Consider the following 23,331-nt stretch of genomic DNA (forward strand, 5'->3'; position numbering starts at 1 on the left):
ATTCATATTTTACGTCATTCAGTGTCATGTCGGTTCTGTCGCGAAACTTCGACATGTCATAACTTTTCGTTATAACTCGATTTCGGCGTTCTTTATATCCCCGGAATCCTTGTTTCGACCACTACAACTTTATGTAAAGATATCGGGCTTATCTCACACTTTAATTTTGACGTTTATTTTTATCCAAGGTTCTAAATAGCATGAGGTGTGGCGTGGCAACAAGGCCAAGCCTCAAGCTTAACAAGCCATGGCGAGCCATGGCGTTTTTTCAAGGCGTGGTGTAAGGAGGGAATTTTGTATTAATTTAAAATTATATTACCACATATATATAAATTTATATTAAATATAACTACTTTTAGCAATATTAGTTCAATAACTAATAACAAAAAGTTAACAAAAACCAAAATACTTGTATCTCCGATTAGAAAAGACATAAAAAATAGCAAAAAATTGTGTCTCAAATGAAAAAACACGCGCCATAACACGCCATATCGTGCCATGGCGCGTCATATCGCGCCTTGCCACACGTCACGCCTAACACCAACGTTATAAGGTTTTTCGTAATGGCGAAGCCACGCCTCACGCCATGGCACGCCTTGGCGCACTTTTTAGAACACTGTTTTTATCCTTTATTAATTATAACTTTATAATTAAGTAATAAGCACACAAATACACATAATTCACATAATACTCAAATATTTCATCATTAATACTTCAAAAAGAGCTACAAGGGTTAACCTAGACTATTACATCAACGAAAATGTCTAGCCTGGAAACGCGGGCGTTACATTCTTTTTCCTCACTTCAATCAGCAGATACCCTACATCACCATCCTCCTCATGCAGTCACCAGCATCCATTGTAAAAGGTTTTGTTCACTAAAGCTCATCACCATTCATTCCTCACCGGAAAACTCATCACCGTCTATGACCTCCCCTGAAACCTTCTCTAGTGAACCCTCACCCTCACGGCCTCACCTTTTGTTTTAGGCTTCTATTGTCCCCTTATTCCTTTATACTAGCAATCATTAAGACTCCCTTCATTTGCATTCGATTTTCTTCACCCTCGTCACCACTATTCATCCCTCATCCACCATATCTCTTCACAACCACCGATTTCGCTGGAAAAAATCAACCATAAACCTGCAACATCAAATTAGACCCAAATATGGCATAAAAACTAGGTTTTTACCCAATTGGCAAACAAGCTTTTGAATCGACATAATAACCCATAAATCCCCCAATGAACTAGGACGCATAAGTCAAAATCTTATCTTTATCGGTGGGGTCTCCTTGGTGGTGGTGGTAATGGCCTTTCCAGTGATAGCATTTCTTCACAAGGAGGAAGAGAATTTTGGTGGGATGTCAAGTCCACTAAGCAAATTACACCCTTTGATTGCTAAATAAATGTAATATAATGGTAAAAAGGGGTATCGATCCTCGGGGAAATGGTTGTATTCAATCACCAATGCAATTCAATAGAACTAGTGAAATTGAACTAGCTAACTACAATTAAACTAAAAGGGGGTGTTTGATTACTTGAAAATTAAAATACTTGAATAACTAAAAACCTTGAAATTAAGCAAGTTGATGAGATGCTCAAAGGTTGGGAATAATTGGTTAACTAAGGCAATTCAACACAATGAACATTTGTGTGTTTATCATTAGGATCTAATACAAAGCTTATCCTTCATCCCAAATTGGTTATATCAATCATGAAGCATGATATGCCAAGATTCCTCATAGGTAGTATGGAGGTTAGGGAAGCCCACAACACACCTTCTTAATTAAGATCAAGGATCAATTGAAGCAATTAATCCCAAGAAATCAATTAGCCTTAAGAATGAAGGAATCTCCAATTCCTAGAGGATGTCAAATGCTTACACATCCATAAAGGAGCTATGATTCATAAGCTAGAGATAATTTCTACCATCATAAAGCCTTTGTTTTAGATAAATTCAATGATCTAATGCAAAATCAATGAAACAAATCAACCATTTCTCAATCAAATACTAAGCTCATGATCAAAGCATCAAATAAGCATAAGAATTGTAAACTAGAATCATTAACATGGAATAAATTGATAATCAACATAAATCCTTCAAAACCCACAAACATTCATTGGTATTCAGCCAAAGTCAACCAAATAAGAGTATTAGCCACTCATGGCAACAAAGTAACAAGAACAATAATCTAATTGCATAAAGAAACTACCTAAGATTTGGAAAGATGAAAGGAAATGGTTTCTAGCTCCCAAAATCGCCTCTTGCAAGTCTCCAATGGTGGAAAATCGAGAATGAGCCTCTATATCTGATCCCCCAAGGTTATGGCAAGCAAATGACCAAAATGCCCAAACTGGGCAGTTGAGCGGGTACCCGCGCGATGAAAATTCCACCCGCGCAAATGTTTTTGTAATGCTATTGGTCCTTCATTCCACCACTCCACCCTTCCACTACCAAATATTCCTTTGGTCCCCCCTTGTCCATGTAATTTGAATCCACCAATAATCATTTAGCCACCAAATGGATGCTCCAAGCCCAAAATTAGAAATTTATGATCCATCTTCACAAGCCCAAATAATCCAAGCTAATAACTTTCAAAGCCCAATTCTTCTTCTTTGATTCCGCCAAGCCCAAAAATGCCTCGGGAGCCCACTAAGCCCGTCTCCAATCAACCCGCAACCGCAACAAGCTCCAAAACCCTGCAAAATTCCTCATGCAACATAACAAGTCCCCGATATGATCCATGATAAAGAAAATAAAGAATATACAATGTAATACTAATAAAAAGAGCTAAAAATCTAAAATAAACTAATAAAAATAAGGAAATAAAATAAGCTATCAAATTTGAATTATGTTGCCCTCGTATTATGAATCCTCATCCAGTAGTTTGATCTTCAACCTGAATAAAGTCATAAACAACCAACGGGTGTGTTTGGATTGCTTTTTAAACTAAAAAATCCTTTTTAATAAGGCCTTTTTGATTTATGTCTTTTTCCAAAAAGAAATTTTTAAGATGTGTTTATATGAACTTGTGAGGATGCAAAGGAAAAAAAAAATCAAAAGTTACTAAAAGTCACAAATCCATGACTTCTTAAACAATTTTTTTTTCTTCGTCTCAAAAAGTTATTCTAAAAGAACTTTTGAAGTTACCAAAGTTTTTAAACTTTTGACTATTTGAAAAAGCAAAAAATCCAAAAAGTTATTTGAAAACGAATGCCAAACACCCTCTAAAACCTAGATTTGTAGATGACCAAATAACCCTAGTCGCTGCTCATGGTATTGACTAGAGGTGCTTCGTATGGTGATTGAGGAGAGAGTATGATTGAGGTGGTGTCAGGAACTTGTTGTGTGATCTCCAGCTAAACTAATTTTTCTCCGATGAACCATGTTTTTGTTTGTACTGTCGGCGATAAAGGTAATCTCGGTATGGTGCTGAAAAGAGATGAAAGAAATGGATAGAGGGTGCGGGTAGGGTAAGATGGGTGGGCCCATCTTATTTTGATATATAATTTTTATAAATAATTAGAAAACAATATAAATAAAGTCAAAAAGAAATTAAAAATGGTATATTAGCCTTTTTAACTTGATTAAGGCCCAAAAACGAAACAAAACCAAACCATAATGATGGTCCGAGTTAAAAATTCTTTATAGGGACTAAACATGCAGATTATCCCAAACCGCATGAACTATTCGTGTAATTTACCCTTTTTAAATTATATGTTTTTTATTTGAAAAACTTTTTCAAAAATGAAATTGTGGATGCACTTTCAACAAGAAAAGATGTCTTGAATAATATATATTATATTTTTCTTCTTATCATATACAAGTCTTTTTCGGAACTGCATTCATATTCGCAGGTCGCGCCTACACACGAGTTCGGTGATTTTTGTCTACAAAATCCATAATTTGCACCGTCCTTGTGCATGCATAGGTTTTGAAGTAAAACCATATATAAAAGCTTGTAAATTCATTATATATCTATGCTTATAAACTCACTAAGAGTTTGCCCATTTTTCTATATGACGGTAACTCCTACAACCATTTTATTTTCAAATACTTATATGTGTGCATCAATATCTCATTCACATATATTCTCTTTTAAACACAATTTATGTTGCATCAATATCTCATTCACATATATTCTCTTTTAAACACAATTTATGTTGTTTCAAAGCTCTCGCGAAAGGATTAATAATCTAAACAATATATATTTATAGTATCCAAAGTTTAACAAAAAAATGGATATGTTTTATTAAATTTCCAACAACTATTTTATAATAATCATTTATTAACGATATAGCCCTTACCTTGAAGGTATATCCAAACCAGGAATCAATATTTTATAACGGCCGAGTACAAAGCTAGCAAAAAGTTGACAGAAATTAAAAGGAATAAAAAAAAATCATATATGGGTTTTTAACCACTTAATGTACTTGAATCGATTATATTAAAAAGATAAAGTAAACATGAATCCGTAAGGTTTTGGAGTAATCTTTATATTTGATTTTTAACATCTTTTTAGCAACTCAGATGATCACTCAAACTTTAACTTGTATTTTCTCTTATTTATTTCTTTTTTAAAAATTTATTATTTTTAATTATTTATTTATATATTTTATTTTGTCTATTTATTTATTAGGACCTATTGATGTTACTCTGTATCTTCACTCACACACTCCTTCAAATATCCAACAACCACTACCTATAATTACCACCGACAACTACCATCAACACAACAATTCCGACCACCGCCACTAATCACCACCTCAAAATCGTATTCAATCACTAGGAAAACATAATCAACACAAAGCCATAAATCAAGAAAGCCAATAAACAACATTTTCATTGTTATCTTAAAATCCAAACGAGTTAAACAACAAAAGCTTCTAATTTTAGTAATCTTCGGATCGTTTGAAAATCAATGGATGATGAAAACTAGAAATCAGAAATCGAAATCTCATTTCTAAGAAGAAGATTAATGAAGCAGGTGATATTTGAAAGCTATCTTAGTGCTCGCAGGCTATCAGTTCTTCGTCAACACTTTCGGCAAATGTTTCCAACGACAAAGCGAGTGGGGAATCAATCGAGGCTAATAGAGAGAGAGAGAGAGAGAGATGATGATGATGATGATGATGATGATGATGATGGTTGCTTCTGATCTATGCTTTGTTTTTTAAACCCAATGATGCTTGTTTCAAAGAAATACGGTAGCTTTGGAGTATAGATTAATGCTTGATGGTAGCTTTAGAGAGGTTTCCGACCGAATAGAGAGATAGAGAGGTGGTGGCGAATGTTGACAAGCAGGATGCGGCTTTAAAGTGCATATCAACACTCGGTGGTTGCTTTGGAGAGGTTTATGGCGGAAAAGAGATGTGATGGAGGATGTCAACGTTCGATGGTCAATGGTGGCTTTAGAGAGGTTTATGCGGCGAAATACAGAGGTGGTTGCCCATGGTTGACATTCAATGGTTGCTTTGGAGAGGTTTCCAGTGGCAGTGTATTTCTTATTTAAAATTTTTTTTCTAATCAGATAATAAAATAAATAAAAAATGTTATAAATGTCATTTCAAATCTAGAGACTAAATCCAAAACAAAACCAAGCCACATAATGGTTTGAGTAAAAAAAATAGGGATCAAACATGTAGATTGCCTCAAATCTCATGGACCATTCATGTAAGTTATTCTAATAAGATTGTGAGGTTCTTCCCTACCTTATTAGGATCTTTTTAGGACTAGTTGTTTTGGTTTGTGGGCGAATGTCCCGAGCACTAGTGGAGACATGTTCCTTGTCAATCGTGTGGTGGTGCATCAATCCTGACTCCTGAGTATGCTATGCACCCCTTCTTCCAAGACCAAAAAGCTATTCAAAACATGAAATTGAAAAATGTACCTCAAACCCTACTTAGTCTTTATTTCTTGTAAAATGAACCTTTTTCTATTTTATGTCATTTTACTTTTTTCAGTTTAGTTAACCGGTTAAAATCTTAGTTTTTGGTTTTGATACGGTTCACATTTTTCCCATAAACAGAAACACCGAAAACACTTTTTGGCATAATTTAGCATCTTAAAAAACACCTATGTTAGTTAGTCTAGTAACAACACTCTAAGCCTAAAACCCATCTTTTATTACAACAATCCACCATCAATTATGATCAAACCTTCAAAAACTCAATGAAAAATCCTCTTTCTCCAAAATAGAGGACTGGACAACAAAACCATCATCTAAAACACCTTAATCAACACAGCTTCTAAAACATCTAGGTTTAGGAAAAAACGGATTTTACCCCATCAGATGCCCCAAATCTTCTCCAATTGCTGGAAAGTTCATTCATAACAACAATTTCTTCAAATTCTATTCTCACCATCTATATTTATATGTAGATATAAAAACCATCAGTGCATAATTTCTTGAAAACACATACCAAGATCAGTTTTGATGATATTTTTGTTAATCATCCTGCTTGAGCTTTGGTGATGTTAGTGGAATCATTGTCTGGAGTCTCTTGTTTTGTCTCAGAAATTTTGAGATTTGCATTTTTGTGGGCTTCTTCTTGATCTAGAAAAGCCTGTGCTTTCATGGTTTGCATCATCTGCTTCATTGTCTTCTCCTCTTCTTTCAGCTGCATTTCAACTATCATTTCCGCTTGCTTATCAACTGGTGAGAAGTATTCATTAATGGCAGCCTCCTGCAGTTAATCACCCAACTCTTCAAACATAACTCCCAAATATTTTCATCAAAGAAAATAAGATATTTTGTTAATATAACCTCAGATAAAACCTACCGTGTCCTCTAACTGCTTGTTTACAGCTTTCATCTCCTCCACCATTTGTCTAACCTCAGATAAAATAAGCTGTTCAGGGATCTTTCTAATCTCTGCTTTCTTCCGTTCTGCCTACAGGAATGAATACAAGGGAGAAGATGAAACACAGAAGCTAAATGATACTAAATACTAATCACAAACAAGATATCACTTTGTTATCGTTAAAATCTATGAAAAGATGTCAAAGAAGACTGTGAAGTGCTTACCTCAATAATACGTTTTTCAAGATCCAATCGATAAGATCTGATACGGCGTTCTTCATAACCTGATAAAACCCTAACATAGAACATGGCTTTCTTCCCAAAATCAATCAACTTATTCATCGTTTTGCAATGCCACTTGAGTTTATCAGCTTGATGACACTAAAATCACCGATAGATATCAGTTTGTTATCATAAAAATCTGTTAACTTGTAGTATTTTTTTACAGATAGTTTCTTGACCCACTATATACCTAATAAATAATAGTTAGTGATGATATTAGCTTAAATTATCATTTCTTTGTATGATTCTTTTACGATCAGCTTTAACTAGGCTGTTTAAGTTGGGTATATCATAATTCACTTTCCCGTTGATGAGGAAGCTGACTCCTAGCATAAGAAGATTTTCAGGTGTAGTGAGTGCATTCATCGTGCAACAGGAGACTCATCTGGATACCTAATATACTTATCATCTGGATACCTCAATAAACAAGTACCAAAAATATAAAAAGAGGTCGTATGCGATAATTGACGATTCATACAAGCAATTAACGCCAAAACCATTACTCGTGGCACCAGGAGGGCATCGACTGTGCGTATGTGTGTGTGTTGTGTACAGGTGCGTAATTATAACCCTAAATCATGTTTTCAATCATTATTCACCGATTCTTCAAATTGATTTCGACTTCAGGTTTTATAGTTTATGCATTCAATTGTTTCGTATGAAGGATTTACAAATTACGAAAATTGGAGGATCTACCTGATAAGAAGATCGAGAGACAGCGAGAGAGAAATCAGCAGCAGCAGTTCGTCGAGGCTCGAGGGTTAGACCAGATGCAGTGATAGTAGTTCGTAGTTGCGTCGAGGCGACCGGTGAGAGTAGCGAGAGAGAAGTCGATGGGGTTAAATGGGTGTTTGTATAACTCAAAGATCAATGTCATAAAATAGTAAGACAATAAAAAAAAAATTACTATTACTATCTGTCCAATACAAACGATTAATATATTAATGTAATTACAAAATCATCGATAAGGGACGATTTTAATTTTATATATGTCCTCTTAAACTTAAAAATATCAAATAGTTTAGTTTCTAAATATCATATTTATTTTTCATAAATTTTTAAAATATCTATCCAAATCCTTTTTTATAATACTTCTAATATTTTATAATTATTTTTTATAACTTAGAATTATTATAATAATTAATAAATTTAATCATATTATCCTTACGTCTATAATAAAAGAATGTGAACTTCTAAATTATTGGAATATCGGCCTCTCGACATACAAAAAGATTCATCTTCAACCCTTTCTATAGAATGTATATTTTGATTGTTTAGTTTTTGTTATTGTTGATTATTATCATGTTGTAAATGAAGTATATTTTAGATATTACTATTGATATTTTGATGTTTAAAAAGTGCATATACGATATTTTGATATTTAAGAAAGGCATATATGATATTTTGATGTTTAAAAATGACATATATGATATTTTGAAATTTTATGAAGAGTAAATATGATATTTAGAAATTTTATGGAGGGTAATATATGATATTTATAAATTAAGTTGGGTAAATATGATATTTTGATGTTTAAGATGGGCATATATGGAATTCTCCATTATCATTAACAATACCTTACCGTGGATGCTAAGGTTAGTTGTTTACGTGGGTTAATTTTCACCGCTTTTCACTGTCTTTCTCACCAACTTTGTTTCATCTATATCTCATCGGCTTCTTCTTTTCTAGAATGTATTCCATCATATCATCACAAAACAATTGACTCTCTCATTTTCTACCACCTTGCTGCTCCACTCAAGAAACGATTACTTCCGATGCCATTGGTTCTTTTCAGAGGAATTGAACCATCGTCTTCACCCGAGAAATCCATGTGTGTTCTGGTGTCTCCGTTCGTCATTCACATAACCACAACCATAACTGCACAATTGGCAGTGGCGGGACCTTAGTGGAGCCAGGGGGTCCCGGGCCACTGCTCCGATTCCGACACATAGTGTGTGTGTGTGTGTGTGTATATATATATATATGTTTTTTTATGTTTTTTCTATTAGGTGCACATGCTTAAAATACGAGTGTCACTACTAATTTAGATTTTTTCGATTTTTTTTTAATGTCACCCCTAATAATACGTTTTGCATCCCCAATGACAATTGGTGGCGCTCAACACTAACGTTGGTAATCGCCCAATAGTAGAACGACGGTGTTCTGCCATGTGGCTTCATTCTTTTACTCGGTTTTGAAGACGTATTATGAGCTTTGTACCCATCCCCATTGAAGTCCCTCGCTTCCGATGGACCGCTATCAACAAGAACTGCTCAACCGATGGTTATTATGATTTCTTTAACATGTTCTGAAGAACCACTTAAAGCAGAAGATATGTTTAAAGTTTTTTGTTAGTTTTTCTGTTTTTATTTTTAATATATATAGAAAATAAACATGCAATGCCCTAACCTATGCCTTCATCTCGATTCTCAGGTGGGGTATCAGTTTAACCCTATGTTTGATGATAAGTATTTTTTTCTTTGAGATTGAATGTTATCAAAACCTTTTTGCTTGATGAAACCATACAGAAGTGTCATGTTTCTACCATAACTTTATAATACGCATAACCTATTTGATAGAATGATTCGGTTACAATTATCAAATTAGTATAGCTTCATATTGCTTCCAAGACACCTGGCGTACATTCATAGGTATCATAAAGTTATATTTTTCGATTTTCCTCACAATCCAGTCTAAATATAGTTAACTTTAGATGATACGTTCTTTATTGTTTATAGAATGGTGTGTTAATCTTATTCTACAAGCTCACGAGTCATTGATACAAGTTAGGATCTTTATTACTGGGTAACTAAAGTTTGGTTATCTTATTACACCATGTAATCTGAAGCGTTTTGAGCATTCTAACACTCATATGGTGTACATGCAACCCTAGATGCTTTGGATCTATGTTTTCTCTATTATACATGCATACATTCAATATTCCAAAGCCTCATCCTAACTAGCATACAGTGGAGTGTAAACAATATGAAATACAAGTTAGATGACATACCTTTTAGTGTAGTTGAAGCCTTAGACCTTTAAGAACTTATTGCCCCAAGTGTTGCACATCAAATGGAATCACATAGCACCACCAACAAATTTAGGAACTTGAGAATATGTCACTTGCACTCATAAAATTGGCGTGCGCTCTTGTGTTTCCACTAGTCACTCCTTAGTGCCTCTTAAGTGCTAATTTCATGAGCTAGAGGGGTTCTTATATAGTGTGGCAAACTAGGGTTACACCATGTAAACCCTAATGACTTTTCATATCCATCATGCTCCATGGGTTAAAACCTCCATGAAGTATCAATGGGTTATCACATGGGTTTAGCCCAACATGAAGAACTATGGATCATAAGCTCACTTTATAAGAATGAATGATTTACTAAATCAACCCCTTATATTTAATTAGTCTCTTTTGATCTCCAAATTGATTCTTGATCAATACTAATGAAATAATATGATTTTATATTAACACATTAGAACTTATAATATATTAACTGATGGAGTGCCTAGTGTAACGCCTGTGTTTCTAGGCTTGTCATTAATGTTGATATAATAGTCTAGGTTAACCTTTGTAACCCGTTTTGAAATAATAGAAGTGTATTATTTGAGTATTATGTGTTATGTGCTTAATTATGTGTCTTAATTTAATTAAGAATAAAAATAAGCGTCAAAATGAAATGTTAGATAAAGCCGATATCTATGGATAATGTTGTATTAGTTGAATCGAGGTTTCCGAATATATAAAGAATGTCGGAATCCGAGTTATAACGAAGAAGTTATGAACTGTCGAAGTTTCGCGACAAAACCGGCAACGCTGAATGACGTAAAAAATAAAATTTACGTTAGAGCGATATTTATCCTTAGCGATATAAAAAAAATTCGTAGAGTTCGTTAAACCGAGAGCGTGCATGAAAAGAACGTCCAAATCTGACTTCGTATGAGGAAGTTATGATTTTTCGAAGTTTCGACTTAGCGGTATGCAGCCCAAATACTCGAAATAGAGATCAGGTGATATTTAGCCAAAAATTTCTAAATGAGAATTTAATATCTCATCGATAGTAGTCCAACGATAAAAATACAGACGAAAATGGAGTTCAGATGAAGGAGTTATGAATTTCGAACAGAGTTTTCCTATCCCGGCCTACTAAAAATAATATATAAGTAATATACTTATAATATAATAAAAATCAAATCAAAATTAGCCAATGGAGTCTAAAAGAGAGTTGTAGAGCATAATCTCACCTTCGCGTCGATATAAAGAACGTCGAAAATGGAGTTCGTATGCGAAAGTTATGAATTTCTGAAGTTTGGGGTGCGAAACCCCAAAACTGTCAGATACCATGACGTAGCAAGCAGTGCCACGACGTGGCAAGTCTTCTGACACCTCCGGGAGTCCCCCAGATGCAACTTGCGATGACGCATGCAGTGACGACCAAGCCCACGATGTGGAAAAGGGTGTCACGACGTGGCAAGGGCCAGTTTTGCCCTATAAATAGATTTGAAGGGCCAGCCGAGTTTGGTTGCTCATTCTCTCATCTCTCACCTATATTGCATCGATTTACATGCAAATAAGTACCCCCCGAAGCCCCGGTATCATCCCGATACCCGAAGCAAGTCCCAAAGCCTCGAAGATCCCGAGAAGTAAGATTCCCGAGACGAAGCTCTGCCCGCGAGGAGCCTGGTTTTTGTGAAGATATTCCAGATCTACCGAAGAATACTATTTCTACAAGTCGTAGTGTTGTTCGATCATCTTCTGATCAAGTGAGTGTGTAGTTACTTTCTTTTAACGCATAACTATTAAGTATTTTATACGATATACGTGTTATGTGTATATTTTGTTGTTATATGTGGGAATGTATATTCATTTTCTTCTATCTCATAAATATGATTTATTCTCTATGAAATGTATGTTATGTGTGTGTGCCTCGTATGTTATGTGGAATATGTATTGACTGAACATGCTATACAGGTTTTAAACTATGTATAAAAATATATATTTTTATCTACTAATATGTTGGGTAGAACATGGGTAGATAGTTGATGTGTGATAAACAGATGAGAGGCTTCGATGTTGTTGATGTTGACCTAGTCATCTAGCGGAGTATGGATGACAACCACAGACTCTTTCTAGACAGTCCAGTGGAACGCTAGCAGGTTCATAACCTATAGGTGTTGTGAACGATGTGTTCACCGGTGTACTCTATCCCCCTCATGGTTGCCTTTAGGATATCTATTGTTGAGGAAACCCCTTAGCAGTAATGTCCGTCCCGATGCAAATCCTAGATTAGGTCCCTTGAGATATATGTTGTTTTAGGGACGTAAAGTGAGGATAACGGGAATGGGTAATCGGGATAGTGATTGATTGGCGAAATTAAATATAATTTATTTATTGTGGGTTGAAAACCCTATATGCTCACCAGGCTCCCAAGTCTGACCCACTCAGTCTTATTTGCATTACAAGAAGTAGTGCGAGGGCATAAGATGGATGAATCATCAAGTTGTTTTGTAGACAAGTCTGTATATGTATATATTTTTTGAATGACTTGTAATGTTATCGTGTATGCTTTATGGTCTGTATCGGAACATGACATCCCGAGTTTTGATTATATAATGAAAATGCATCTCTTGATGAAATGCTTTGATAAATATTGTTTTATCATATTTTGTTTTGGGAACAAATTCCGTAACTCTTTTAAATCAAAAGGATTTACTCTGAAATTATTTTTAAAGCATAAATGAAACCGGTCTTTTCTGGCCGTGATTTTGGGGATGTCACACCTAGGGCAGCACCGCAGAACCGCGTCTAGCCCAAGATTCGGGCATGCCAACTAGGCTCAGCCCAACAGGCTTAGTGCCCGCTGGCGTCCCCGGGAGCGAATCGCGCAGGCGGAAGGCTCGCGCCCGCCAAGAGGCGCTCCTTGCTCCAAGACAAAATATACGGTCAGGAGACAAACAAAAGGATCAGAGCATTACCGTCGGAGCCAATGAGAGCACTCTAGCGGTTAAAGGCGCACGACCCTCTAATCAGCGCCTTTGATCCTGTCTCCCCAAAAGCGATCCTATCTGGTACGGCTCAGGCAGGAGCACTAGGTATAAAAGGATGTGCTCTCAGACCTGCAAGGTAAGTTCTCTGGGATTTCTAGAGAGAAGACACACAAACCCTAAAACACCCTCTAACTTGACCGTCATAGCGTTCTTCCGGGAGCTCCTCCCGGAAAGCGGCTGACGGCCTTTGTTCTTTGTGATCTTGCAATGATAGCTAGACGTTCGAGAGAAGTTTACAGATAGAGAAAGAGCAAGGTCGCATCATTTTGGCGCCATTCGTTTGTGAGACAAAGAACACAAGCGAAAAGTACAAAAGCAAACGTCAATGGCATCCAACGGCAGTGAAGAACGACCGACCAGTCCCATACATCCCATGATGGCGTTGGACAAAACACCACCGTCTACAATGGTCAACAGGGCCATTTTAGGCGAAGGAAGTTCTACAGCAATCGTCGGAAAGGTTCCACAACCGCCGCTTTCTCAGCAAGGAACGACTCCGGGGGGCCACTTTCGTCTACACACCTTCAGATGCCACCATTCTTTGCACCGCCGCTACAGCAGGCACAACCGGTCCACTCAACAACACTTCCATCGAGTCACGTTTTCAACATCTCACTGTCGTTTGCAACGCCATCGTAATTCCAGATGACAGGTGGACAGAGTTCAACGACCTCGTTACCGCCACTGACACAAACCATGATAAACCACTCACCACCCATCTACCCGATGGCCGGCGCATGGACTGGACCGACTATCCCCACCAACGGCAGCCTACAACAGCCAGTAATGATCAACCCTGTAGCCCCCGTGCACCCTTTCTCCGCCAGTTATCCCCTCCAGCTGCCATTCCAGCCATACCCCTTTTATGGACCAAGTCCTGGCTACCTCACACCGCCATCGCATGGCATGAACCCTCAATACCAACAGGGAGCGTCGACTATCCCAGTACAAGATGGTTTTTTCCGTAGTGTGATGTCTCCGTTTGTTAAAGAGCTGTTGGATTATGAAATACCGAACACAGAAAAGCTCCTAATGCTCAAAACGTACAATGGAACCATCGACCCGGATAGCCACATCGACACGTATGAATGGACGATGACGTCGTTGAAACTTAACGAGAAGTTCTGGTGCACGTACTTCCCGATGACCCTTGATGGCAACGCCGACACGTGGTTCAAGACGTTGTAACCAGGCAACATTTCAAACTTTGCTCAGCTTAAGTACCTCTTCCTTACCAACTTCATGCAGTTACGTAAGTACAAGGGAGATTCTCATTCAATCATAGGCTGTAAACAGAAAGAGGGGGAAACTATACGAGAATATTTCACAAGGTTCGTAAATGTTACGTTGGATGTACCAGGACACGATGAAGGGGTCATAGCTGGCGCCTTTACATGGGGGCTCTTGCCAAGCCCTTTGTCACAAAAACTCATGGGAAAGAAGCCCTTAACATGGGCCGAATTGAAAGAAAGGGTAGAGCGGTATCTGCAACAGGAAGACGGCGAGGCAGCCAAGTAGGCTTACTTGAATGCCATGGTGACCAGACATCACAACCCGGGTCACATGAAATAACAGTCGGCCAATGTAACGCCCGATGTGTTTTCGACCGTTAGTCAAGGACGACAGACACGGTCGCCACCCAGAAGTGTACACGGTGTCCGAGAAATAACAGTCGGCCAATGTAACGCCCGGGTTTTCAGAGCTAAGCATTTTTGTCAATGTAATAGTCTAGGTCAACTATTGTAACTCTTTTTGAAGTAATAAATATGAAATATTTGAGTATTATGTGAATTATGTGTGTTTATGTGTTTATTATTTAATTATAAATGTATAATTAATAAAGAATAAAAATGAGCGTCAAAATTAAAGTGTGAGATAATCCCTATATCTCTACATAAAGTTGTAGAATATGTATCAAGGTTTCCGTACATATAAAGAACGCCGAAATCCGAGTTATAACGAAGAAGTTATGACCCGCCGAAGTTTTACGGCAAAACCGGCACGGCACCGGGAGACGTAAATAGTGAATTTACGATAGAGACTTTTTAGCCTTAGCAATCTAAACAAAAGTCGTAGAATATGTTAAACTAAGAACATCGATAAAAAGAACGCCCAAATCTGACTTCGTATGAAGAAGTTATGATTTTTCTAAGATTCGGCTTAGCAGTGCACGGCCCGAAACTCGAATTTTAGTTCGAGCGGTTTTTGGCTTACGTGACCTAAATGAGAGTTGAAGATCTCATTCATAGGAACTCAACGGTAAAAAGACAGACGAAAACGGAGTCCGTATGAAGGAGTTATGAACTCTTCGCGGTCATTTAACAGACTAAACGCCTCCTACAAAAGTTGTAGATCTTGATTTTACCTACGCGTGGATATAAAGAACGTCGAAAACGGAGCTCGTATGCGAAATTTATGATTTTTCTAAGTTTGAGGGCTGATACGCGATAGGGGTGACGTGGCACCACCAGAATTGGACACGTGGCATCACCAGAAGGCCACCACATGGACCAACTCGGCGAGTAGGTCCCCCTACTCGGCGAGTCCATCAGAATCCTCCTCTATAAATAGAGGTGCCGGGTTCCCTCATTTCCTCACCCCTCACCCCTCTTCTTTCTCTCTCTAAACTCTCTCTCTAAGCTCCCTAACCCCCCCCCCCCTAAAAGCCTAGGTAAACCCCCTAGCACCCGAAGGAAGCCCCGAGGCTCCCAGAGTCCCGAGAAAAGAGCCTTTCGGCTCGGGAACGCTGCTCCAGCGAAGCCCGGTTTTCGAGAAAAACCCGCTGTAAGTGAGCTGTACCTATCCTATCTTTAGTTTAGCTTATGTTTTAATATAGGAATGTTATTAGGTCCTTAAAATAATTATTCGGGCTATTATTATGAGTTATATTAAGTGTTATTAACGGTTATATAATAATAATAATAGTCATACAATTAATTTGTCGCGGTTATCATTAGACTAAACCCTAGTGGTATCGATACTAGGTTTTATCGAAGGAATATCATTTTGAGAGTATCGAAGCGCTGTCCGAGTGCTGAGTCACCACCTAATTAGGTGAGTGCATAGTTACTTTCAACTTACACATAGATATGAAGTATTTTATATAAATTACGTGCTATGTGTGCATATTATCTGAATACTTGCTATCTATGCTAGATGAACGTTGTTATACATGTTTTTAATGATTTAAACTGTATATGTATTTTATATCTACGAAAATGTTGGGGTAAAACATGGGTAGATGTAATAGGTGATGTGTGATAAAATGATGAGAGGCCTCAATGTTGTTGTTGTTGATCCAGTCATCTAGCGGAGTATAGATGACAACCACGGACTCTTTTAGACAGTCCAGTGGAACACTAGCAGGCTCGCAACCTGTAGGTGTTGTGAACGATGTGTTCACCGGTGTACTCCATCCCCCACATGGTTGCCTATTAGGACATTTATTGCTGAGGAATCCCCTTAGCAGTAGTGTCCGTCCCGATGATGATCCTTAGGCTAGGTCCCTTATGATAGGTGTTTAGGGACGTAAAGTGAGGATAACGGGAACGGGTAATCGGGTTATTGTTGATTGATGAAATCAATAAACTTATTTATTGTGGGTTGAAAACCCTATGTGCTCACCAGGCTCCCAAGCCTGACCCACTCAGTTTTATGTATTACAGGTAGTGGCGCATGAGCATAGGTGTGATGTTTTGGACGAGGGATTACGGATATAGGCCTGTAGATATGAAATAATGTAGTAAGGCTTATATTGTACTGTTTATACTTTTGATCTGTACGAACATGACATCCCGAGTCTTTTAATGAAATACATTTCTATGGAAATGCTTTTGATAAATCTTTATCATATTATTGTTTTGGGACAAATTCCGCAACCCTTTTATTAAAAGATAACTCTGATTTTGAAATAAAGTATAAACAAAACCGGTCTTTTCTGGCCGTGATTTTGGGGATGTCACAGGCAAGTCGTCCAAGAACCGATACTGTGAATATCACAAGAGTAAGAGACACGATATGGCCAATTGTTTGGTATTAAAGAAAAAGATGGAAGAGAAGCAACTCAAATGAGATCTGGTGGAAATAGCGGAAGCCTGCGCACCAAGTTTGATGTTGAAAAAGCCAAGGGCACACCTCTTGAGGGGATCCAACCCAAGGAAATATTCATGATACGAAGTAAGAGAAACAGGGAAGAACAACGGGGGGGGGGGGGGGGGGAGCAGGAGACTGCCAAACTTTCAGCACACACACACACGTTCTCCGTACAAGACCCCCGACCGGAAGGATGGAGGGGCGGCAACCCGCTGGTGATACAAGCCTCCATCAGGGATCACTACCACACGAGTTGGTGTGGAACTCATAGAACTCAGCGGGGGAGAAAAGTTGTGCCTAGTATGTACCCTCTTGGTAGCAGTGGGCGCCCCAGTAACTGGCTCACCCATGGCTTGTATAACTTTTCGTTTCGCCTGCATCCACCGGCCATCAGCGATGATTCCCTCTTTGTTGTCCTCGCTATCATCCAAGGAAGAAGGAACACCACCCAGGGGCATGATAGCGTAAATAGGGAGAGCATGCAGTGGATTCTCCTCGGTCGCCGATGAACATGTCGGAGGAAGGGGAGGGCAACGGTTAGAGCAAGCTGATCCATCGGGCGAGGTGGAGGAAGTCGATCGACCAGATCCACCTCGCGAAACTCCAACTTTCCTCAATAACGTTTTCACAGCACCTCATCCATGGAGGAAGAAGGAACACCACCCAGGGGCATGATAGCGTAAATAGGGCGAGCATGCAGTGGATTCTCCTCGGACACCGACGAACTTGTCGGAGGAACGGGAGGGCAACGGTTAGAGCAAGCTAATCCATCGGGTGAGGTGGAGGAAGCCGATCAACCAAATCCACCTCACGAAACTCCAACTTTCCCTAATAACGTTTTCGCAGCACCTCATCCATGGACAAAGAAAAGTCAGCACCTAGGGAAAGCAGAACGGAAATATAAATAACACATGAGTAATAAGGGAACGAAAATGAAAAGAGGGATACAATACTCACCATCAACGATGGAGAAGAACACCACCATTTTTCCACACCGCCTCCAAGAGGGGATCATCCCTACCCCAGAAAGAAGCGCCTCAGAGTAATCTTCAGCAGATACCTGCACACTCTTCAAGTAGTCGGCGATACCCTGGTTGTGGGGGTAGAGCTTAGGGATAGTATCGGCGAAAGCAGTGGCACGATAGCGACCACTCCTAACCAGTTCCTGATTCACCCACAACCATTTATCATGCCAGTTTTTGGGGGTACGCCCGTCGGGAACTAAGGCGTGTCCCCCTCGTCGGACCGAGAAGGTGCATTTATCTCCGGTAACACAGAATCGGAAGAAAAACTTGAAGACGAAGTAATCCGGAAGATACCCGTTGGCCTTGCAGATCATTTGAAACGCGACCACTTTGTTAACTACATTGGGAGTCAACACCTGAAGACTGCAACCATCTTTCTGGAGGACCTCCTCCTGAAAATCCGTTAGAGGAAAGCGTATATCAGCATCTAGGGTTTTCATGTAAACCCCTATCTTACCAGGGGGAGGGGAAGAGATGCTAGATCCAGGAGAGGGAAACGCCACACCCTCTAAGGAAGACAAGCCATAAGTGATTTCCAACTGACGATACTCGGTGGCGGATGGAATGACTCCGAGAAGGGTTGCCATGAAAGAAAAATGGAAGATAAACGCAAATAGGAGAAGGAGGAACATATGAGGCAAGAGAAACCGTGAAAATACCCTTATAAAGAAGTGTAGGAGGCGGGACATTTAAATGTCTGACATAATGACGTAACTGCTAGTCATCATGCGCAGTCATGTCACCATTAAGGACACAGTGGCGGATAAAGAAAACCGACACACGTCAGTTAATTAAGCCCAGAACGTTGTACCTCGCGTTGCAACGCTACGACTACTGGACTGGGGGGCTTGATGGCGTGCCTAGGGCAGCACAGTAGAACCACGTCTTGCCCAAGAGTCAGGCACGCCAACTAGGCTCAGCCCAGCAGGCTTAGCGCCCGCTGGCGTCCCCGAGAGCGAAGCGCGCAGGCGGAAGGCTCGCGCCCGCCAAGAGGCGCTCCTTGCTCCAAGACAAAAGATACAGTCATGAGACAAACAGAAGGATCAGAGCATTACTGTCGGAGCCAATGAGAGTGCTCTAGCGGTTGAAGGAGCACGACCCTCCAATCAGCGCCTCTGATCCTGTCTCCCCAAAAGCGATCATGTCTGGTACGGCTCAGGCAGGAGCGCTAGGTATAAAAGGATGTGCTCTCAGACCTGCGAGGTAAGTTCTCTGGGATTTCTAGAGAGAAGACACACAAACCCTAAAACACCCTCTAACTTGACCGTCGGAGCGTTCTTCCGGGAGCTCCTCCCGAAAAGCGGCTGACGGACTCTGTTGTTTATGATCTTGCAGTGATAGCTAGACGTTCGAGAGAAGTTTGCGGATAGAGAAAGAGAAAGGTCGCATCATTAACAAACCATAAATAACCTCTTCTCAATTATCCATCCTTCAGATTGTTCTGGTGTCATGCAACCCAAATAGACAATGCTAATCTCGGGTCAAGTACATACCAATAATAGTATGGGCTTAGACACCTAATCCAATATAATCATCATAAACCCAAAGTCAATGAAGATGCTTTTGCAGATGTAGAAAATGCTTTCCATAAAATTGGTTGTTTGGTTTTCATGGTGATGAGATATTTAATTTTAAGTTTTTAAAGCTTTATTCAAGTTTTTATTTGGAAAAAACTATAAGTTCAGTATTAGAGTTCACATTATTAAATGTTTTTGTTAGTACCTTCATTTAATCAAAACCTAGACTTTATCATTTATTGGGAAATTAGTTATAATATTGATGTTATTTTGTGTGAAGGATCCGGCTGAAGGATTTTGGGTTCATCCAAAACTTTTAGTTCACTCCCAAAACTTTTAGTTCACTAAACCCATGTAATCTCCTTATATGTCATAACTGCACTGTTTAATCAGTTTGATAATAAATATCATCATGGCTTAGGGACATGTTTACTATTTATTACATTTATCTAAGGGTAAAATGAAACTTTTCTTGTTTTACAGCTTCTGGTGTTTGACACTCACCAATTCATGAATCCCTGATATTAAGCCTATGTGTTGTATGGGTTACGAACTAGGAGTTTGTATCGGTAAGAAAAACAAACATTGCTACCCATCATATTTGTATATGGAAATACCAAATATGGTTAATATAAAATCTCTTTTTACTGATAATAACATCCAATTTTATATAAATTTCATTGTTTATTATATATAATAACAACATTGTAATGTCCCAAAAATCATAAGGTAAAATTTTCATTTTTAATTCAACCTGTAACAACCATAAAATTTCCAATAAATTTAAACATTTCAAAAACAACCCAAATCCATTAATTATTACAAAAAGGATTTCAGTTTGTTTATTATCAGAGTATCCCATAAACATTAATGTAAAAATGAAGAGCAGTACGATCACACCTTCGCCTTACCACGATCTCTTGATGTACCTGAAACAAAACATTGAAACTATAAGCTCGAGACCTTAGTGAGTTACCCCCAAAATACCAACCACATATAACCATACTCATATCATATCGCAATACATATCATCCATGCATATCGAGTCTACAGTGTAACTGGTCCGCACGCACCAGGCCTTCAATCCACCTGGTCCACTATCCGAGTCTACAGTATGACTGGTCCGCCCGCACCAGGCCTTCAGTCCACCTGGTCCACCCTCTGAGTCTACAGTATGACTGTTCCGCCCGTACCGGGCCTTCAGTCGGTCTGGTCCACTCTCCAAGCCTCGGCACGTCTGGACCGCCCCATTAGGCCTTCAGCCTATCCGGACCGCTCGCTGGGCCTACGGTCTATCCAGTCCGCCCTGGGTATGTTGTCTTACATCACAAAGCAGGACCCACCTCAACCTAACCCCAGTCAAACAACCATGTGCACATAAAACAATTAATCACATAACAATCCTCAGCCAAACAAACGGTTCTATCAGATCATACAACATAAAAACATCCTAACCAGAATACCGACATAACCGGTTACTAACATAACCTTCCGTATATACCAAAATACCGACCTTAACCAGGTTACTAACATAATACCATCCTAATTACCAGGATGCAGATATAGCAAATCAATAACATATCAAACGAATACCCATATTCCCATCCGATAAAGGGGCGACCTTGGTGCCTTAGACCCTGTTGATATAGTGAGGATAACTCACCTTGCACTTACCGAACTGGAGAGATAGAATCAAAACTCCCGATCATCGCCACGAACACCACCACCTATTAATCCAATGAAACCATAACCATCAGAACCCAAATTACCAACATACCCTCAAAAGTCAACTGGTCAACTCTTGGCCAAAGTCTCAATCCTAGTCAAAGTCATCCTTCCTGGTTGACCCTACTCGTCGAGTCAACCTAGTGACTCGCCGAGTTCACTTAACTCTAAAAGCCACTATACATGACTTGACTCGCCGAGTTCCCATCCGACTCGCCGAGTCACTACGCGACTCAGTGCCTGAAACCCCAGTCCAACTTGCCGAGTCATATCCCAGACTCACCAAGTTCATACGGGTATTCCCATAATCGAAAGATACCGAGCTACTCCTTTGCTCCAAACAATAGATATGGGTCCCTAGAGTGTATTAGCAACATAAAGTTGCTACCTTTACGTGCTTTCATGTACCATAATTCAAAAACCAAGCTAAAAAGGAACTTAACTCATGGGGGATGGCTTTTGCATAGCAATTAAAAGGGCTTTCTGCATATTGGATCCAAATAGAACTCAGATCTAGAGTTTCAACTTCAGATCTAACTCATGCACCAAAAATCTCATCATATTATCTCCAAGAACTCTCACTCACGATTTAGGGTTTATGGATCTTAAAAGGGTAGTAAGGGGGCTAAGGGGTGGATAATAGATCCTTTAAATAGGGTGCAAACCCTAAATCTTATGGTTTTCTCTTCCCAGCACTGATTCGACGAGTCCAACCGCCGACTCGGCGAGTCAGGCCACTTAATCACGTGCTCTTGGCATGCTCCGACTCGACGAGTCATAGCTCCAACTCGCCAAGTCCACCCTCCTAATAACACTTTACACCCCTGAACTCTTGCTTCTGAACTTGGGATGTTACAATCCCCCCCCCCCCCCCCCCGCTTAAATTAGGCTTCGTCCTCGAAGTCGGCTACAGCACACGATTCGAAAAATCATTTCTACAATACAACCTCCCGTCTTGAACCGAAACCCAACCTATACAGATATTACTTATCGCATCCCTTGTGAAACCATTTCTTCCAATGCCAAACCTTGCCAACTTATCTAAGTCGGCCACCGGCTTCTTTCCCCTGATAACTACACATATCAACCAAGTATCACCTGATGATACTACCATATTCCCGTCTTACGCATTCATTCGCCGCTTGCGAAAACTGGATACCATTATAAACCACCGGGTCCTGAACCAGTATTTACCTGTTATCCTTTGCCCAACTGGCGCTACTTATATCAAATTGCACTGATGGTAACTCATCTCATTTCCTCCCTGAATCCAATCCCTTACCGTGCTGACAATATAATGCATCCTTTAGCTTCCGAACAGCTCCCGTGAACCCTCAATTATCACACTTATACACATCTAACCTGACCCAATCAACCTTGGGCTGGAAAACCAGGCACGCCTACGATGGGTCCAGCCATCCCTCGTATGGAACACCACCACATACATAATCCATGACTACAACCCTACTTGGAACCCAAGGATCTATCCTTGCATCACTTCCGAACTCCTCTGATTCGACATCAACGATAATCATTCCACAACCTCAACGGACACCCAACCCGGATGTGCTTCCATACAACTGGTACAATCTCAGTGCTCACTATCCATAACTGAAATACTTTCGATCATCCATTCACACTACTGCTTTCACTTCCGTTACCCAACACTCCCTCCTTGATCTACTTACATTTCCTTTCCATTATTCAAGGAAGTATACTCGACGACCTTTACCACATCATCAAGTGCCACGGTGCTAAAACTCCACACTACACTACCCATTGTAGAGCAACTGCTAATCCATAACTCCCATGTACTCCAAATCTGATCACATAACTA

General features: G+C 39.4%; 1 protein-coding gene across 2 annotated transcripts; it reads right to left on the bottom strand.

Annotated features, from left to right (window-relative positions):
• Nucleotides 1-6,104: 6,104 nt before the first annotated feature.
• Nucleotides 6,105-7,947, bottom strand: LOC145034556 (transcription factor IIIB). 2 transcript variants are annotated; one of them, XM_078982994.1, is made up of 5 exons: nucleotides 7,781-7,947; nucleotides 7,028-7,183; nucleotides 6,783-6,893; nucleotides 6,423-6,686; nucleotides 6,105-6,315 (listed from the first exon to the last, which is right to left on the bottom strand). In XM_078982994.1, the coding sequence occupies exons 2-4, from the start codon at nucleotides 7,142-7,144 to the stop codon at nucleotides 6,453-6,455; spliced, it is 462 nt and encodes a 153-aa protein (XP_078839120.1). In that variant the 5' UTR covers nucleotides 7,145-7,183; nucleotides 7,781-7,947; the 3' UTR covers nucleotides 6,105-6,315; nucleotides 6,423-6,452. The 2 variants fall into 2 exon arrangements, with proteins under 2 accessions (XP_078839120.1, XP_078839119.1); XM_078982993.1 differs by having other exon boundaries at nucleotides 6,105-6,686; nucleotides 7,781-7,946.
• Nucleotides 7,948-23,331: the final 15,384 nt, after the last annotated feature.

The sequence above is a fragment of the Lactuca saligna genome, chromosome 3, assembly GCF_052625555.1.
Source record: "Lactuca saligna cultivar CGN05327 chromosome 3, ASM5262555v1, whole genome shotgun sequence".
In the NCBI taxonomy this organism is placed as follows: Eukaryota; Viridiplantae; Streptophyta; class Magnoliopsida; order Asterales; family Asteraceae; genus Lactuca; species Lactuca saligna.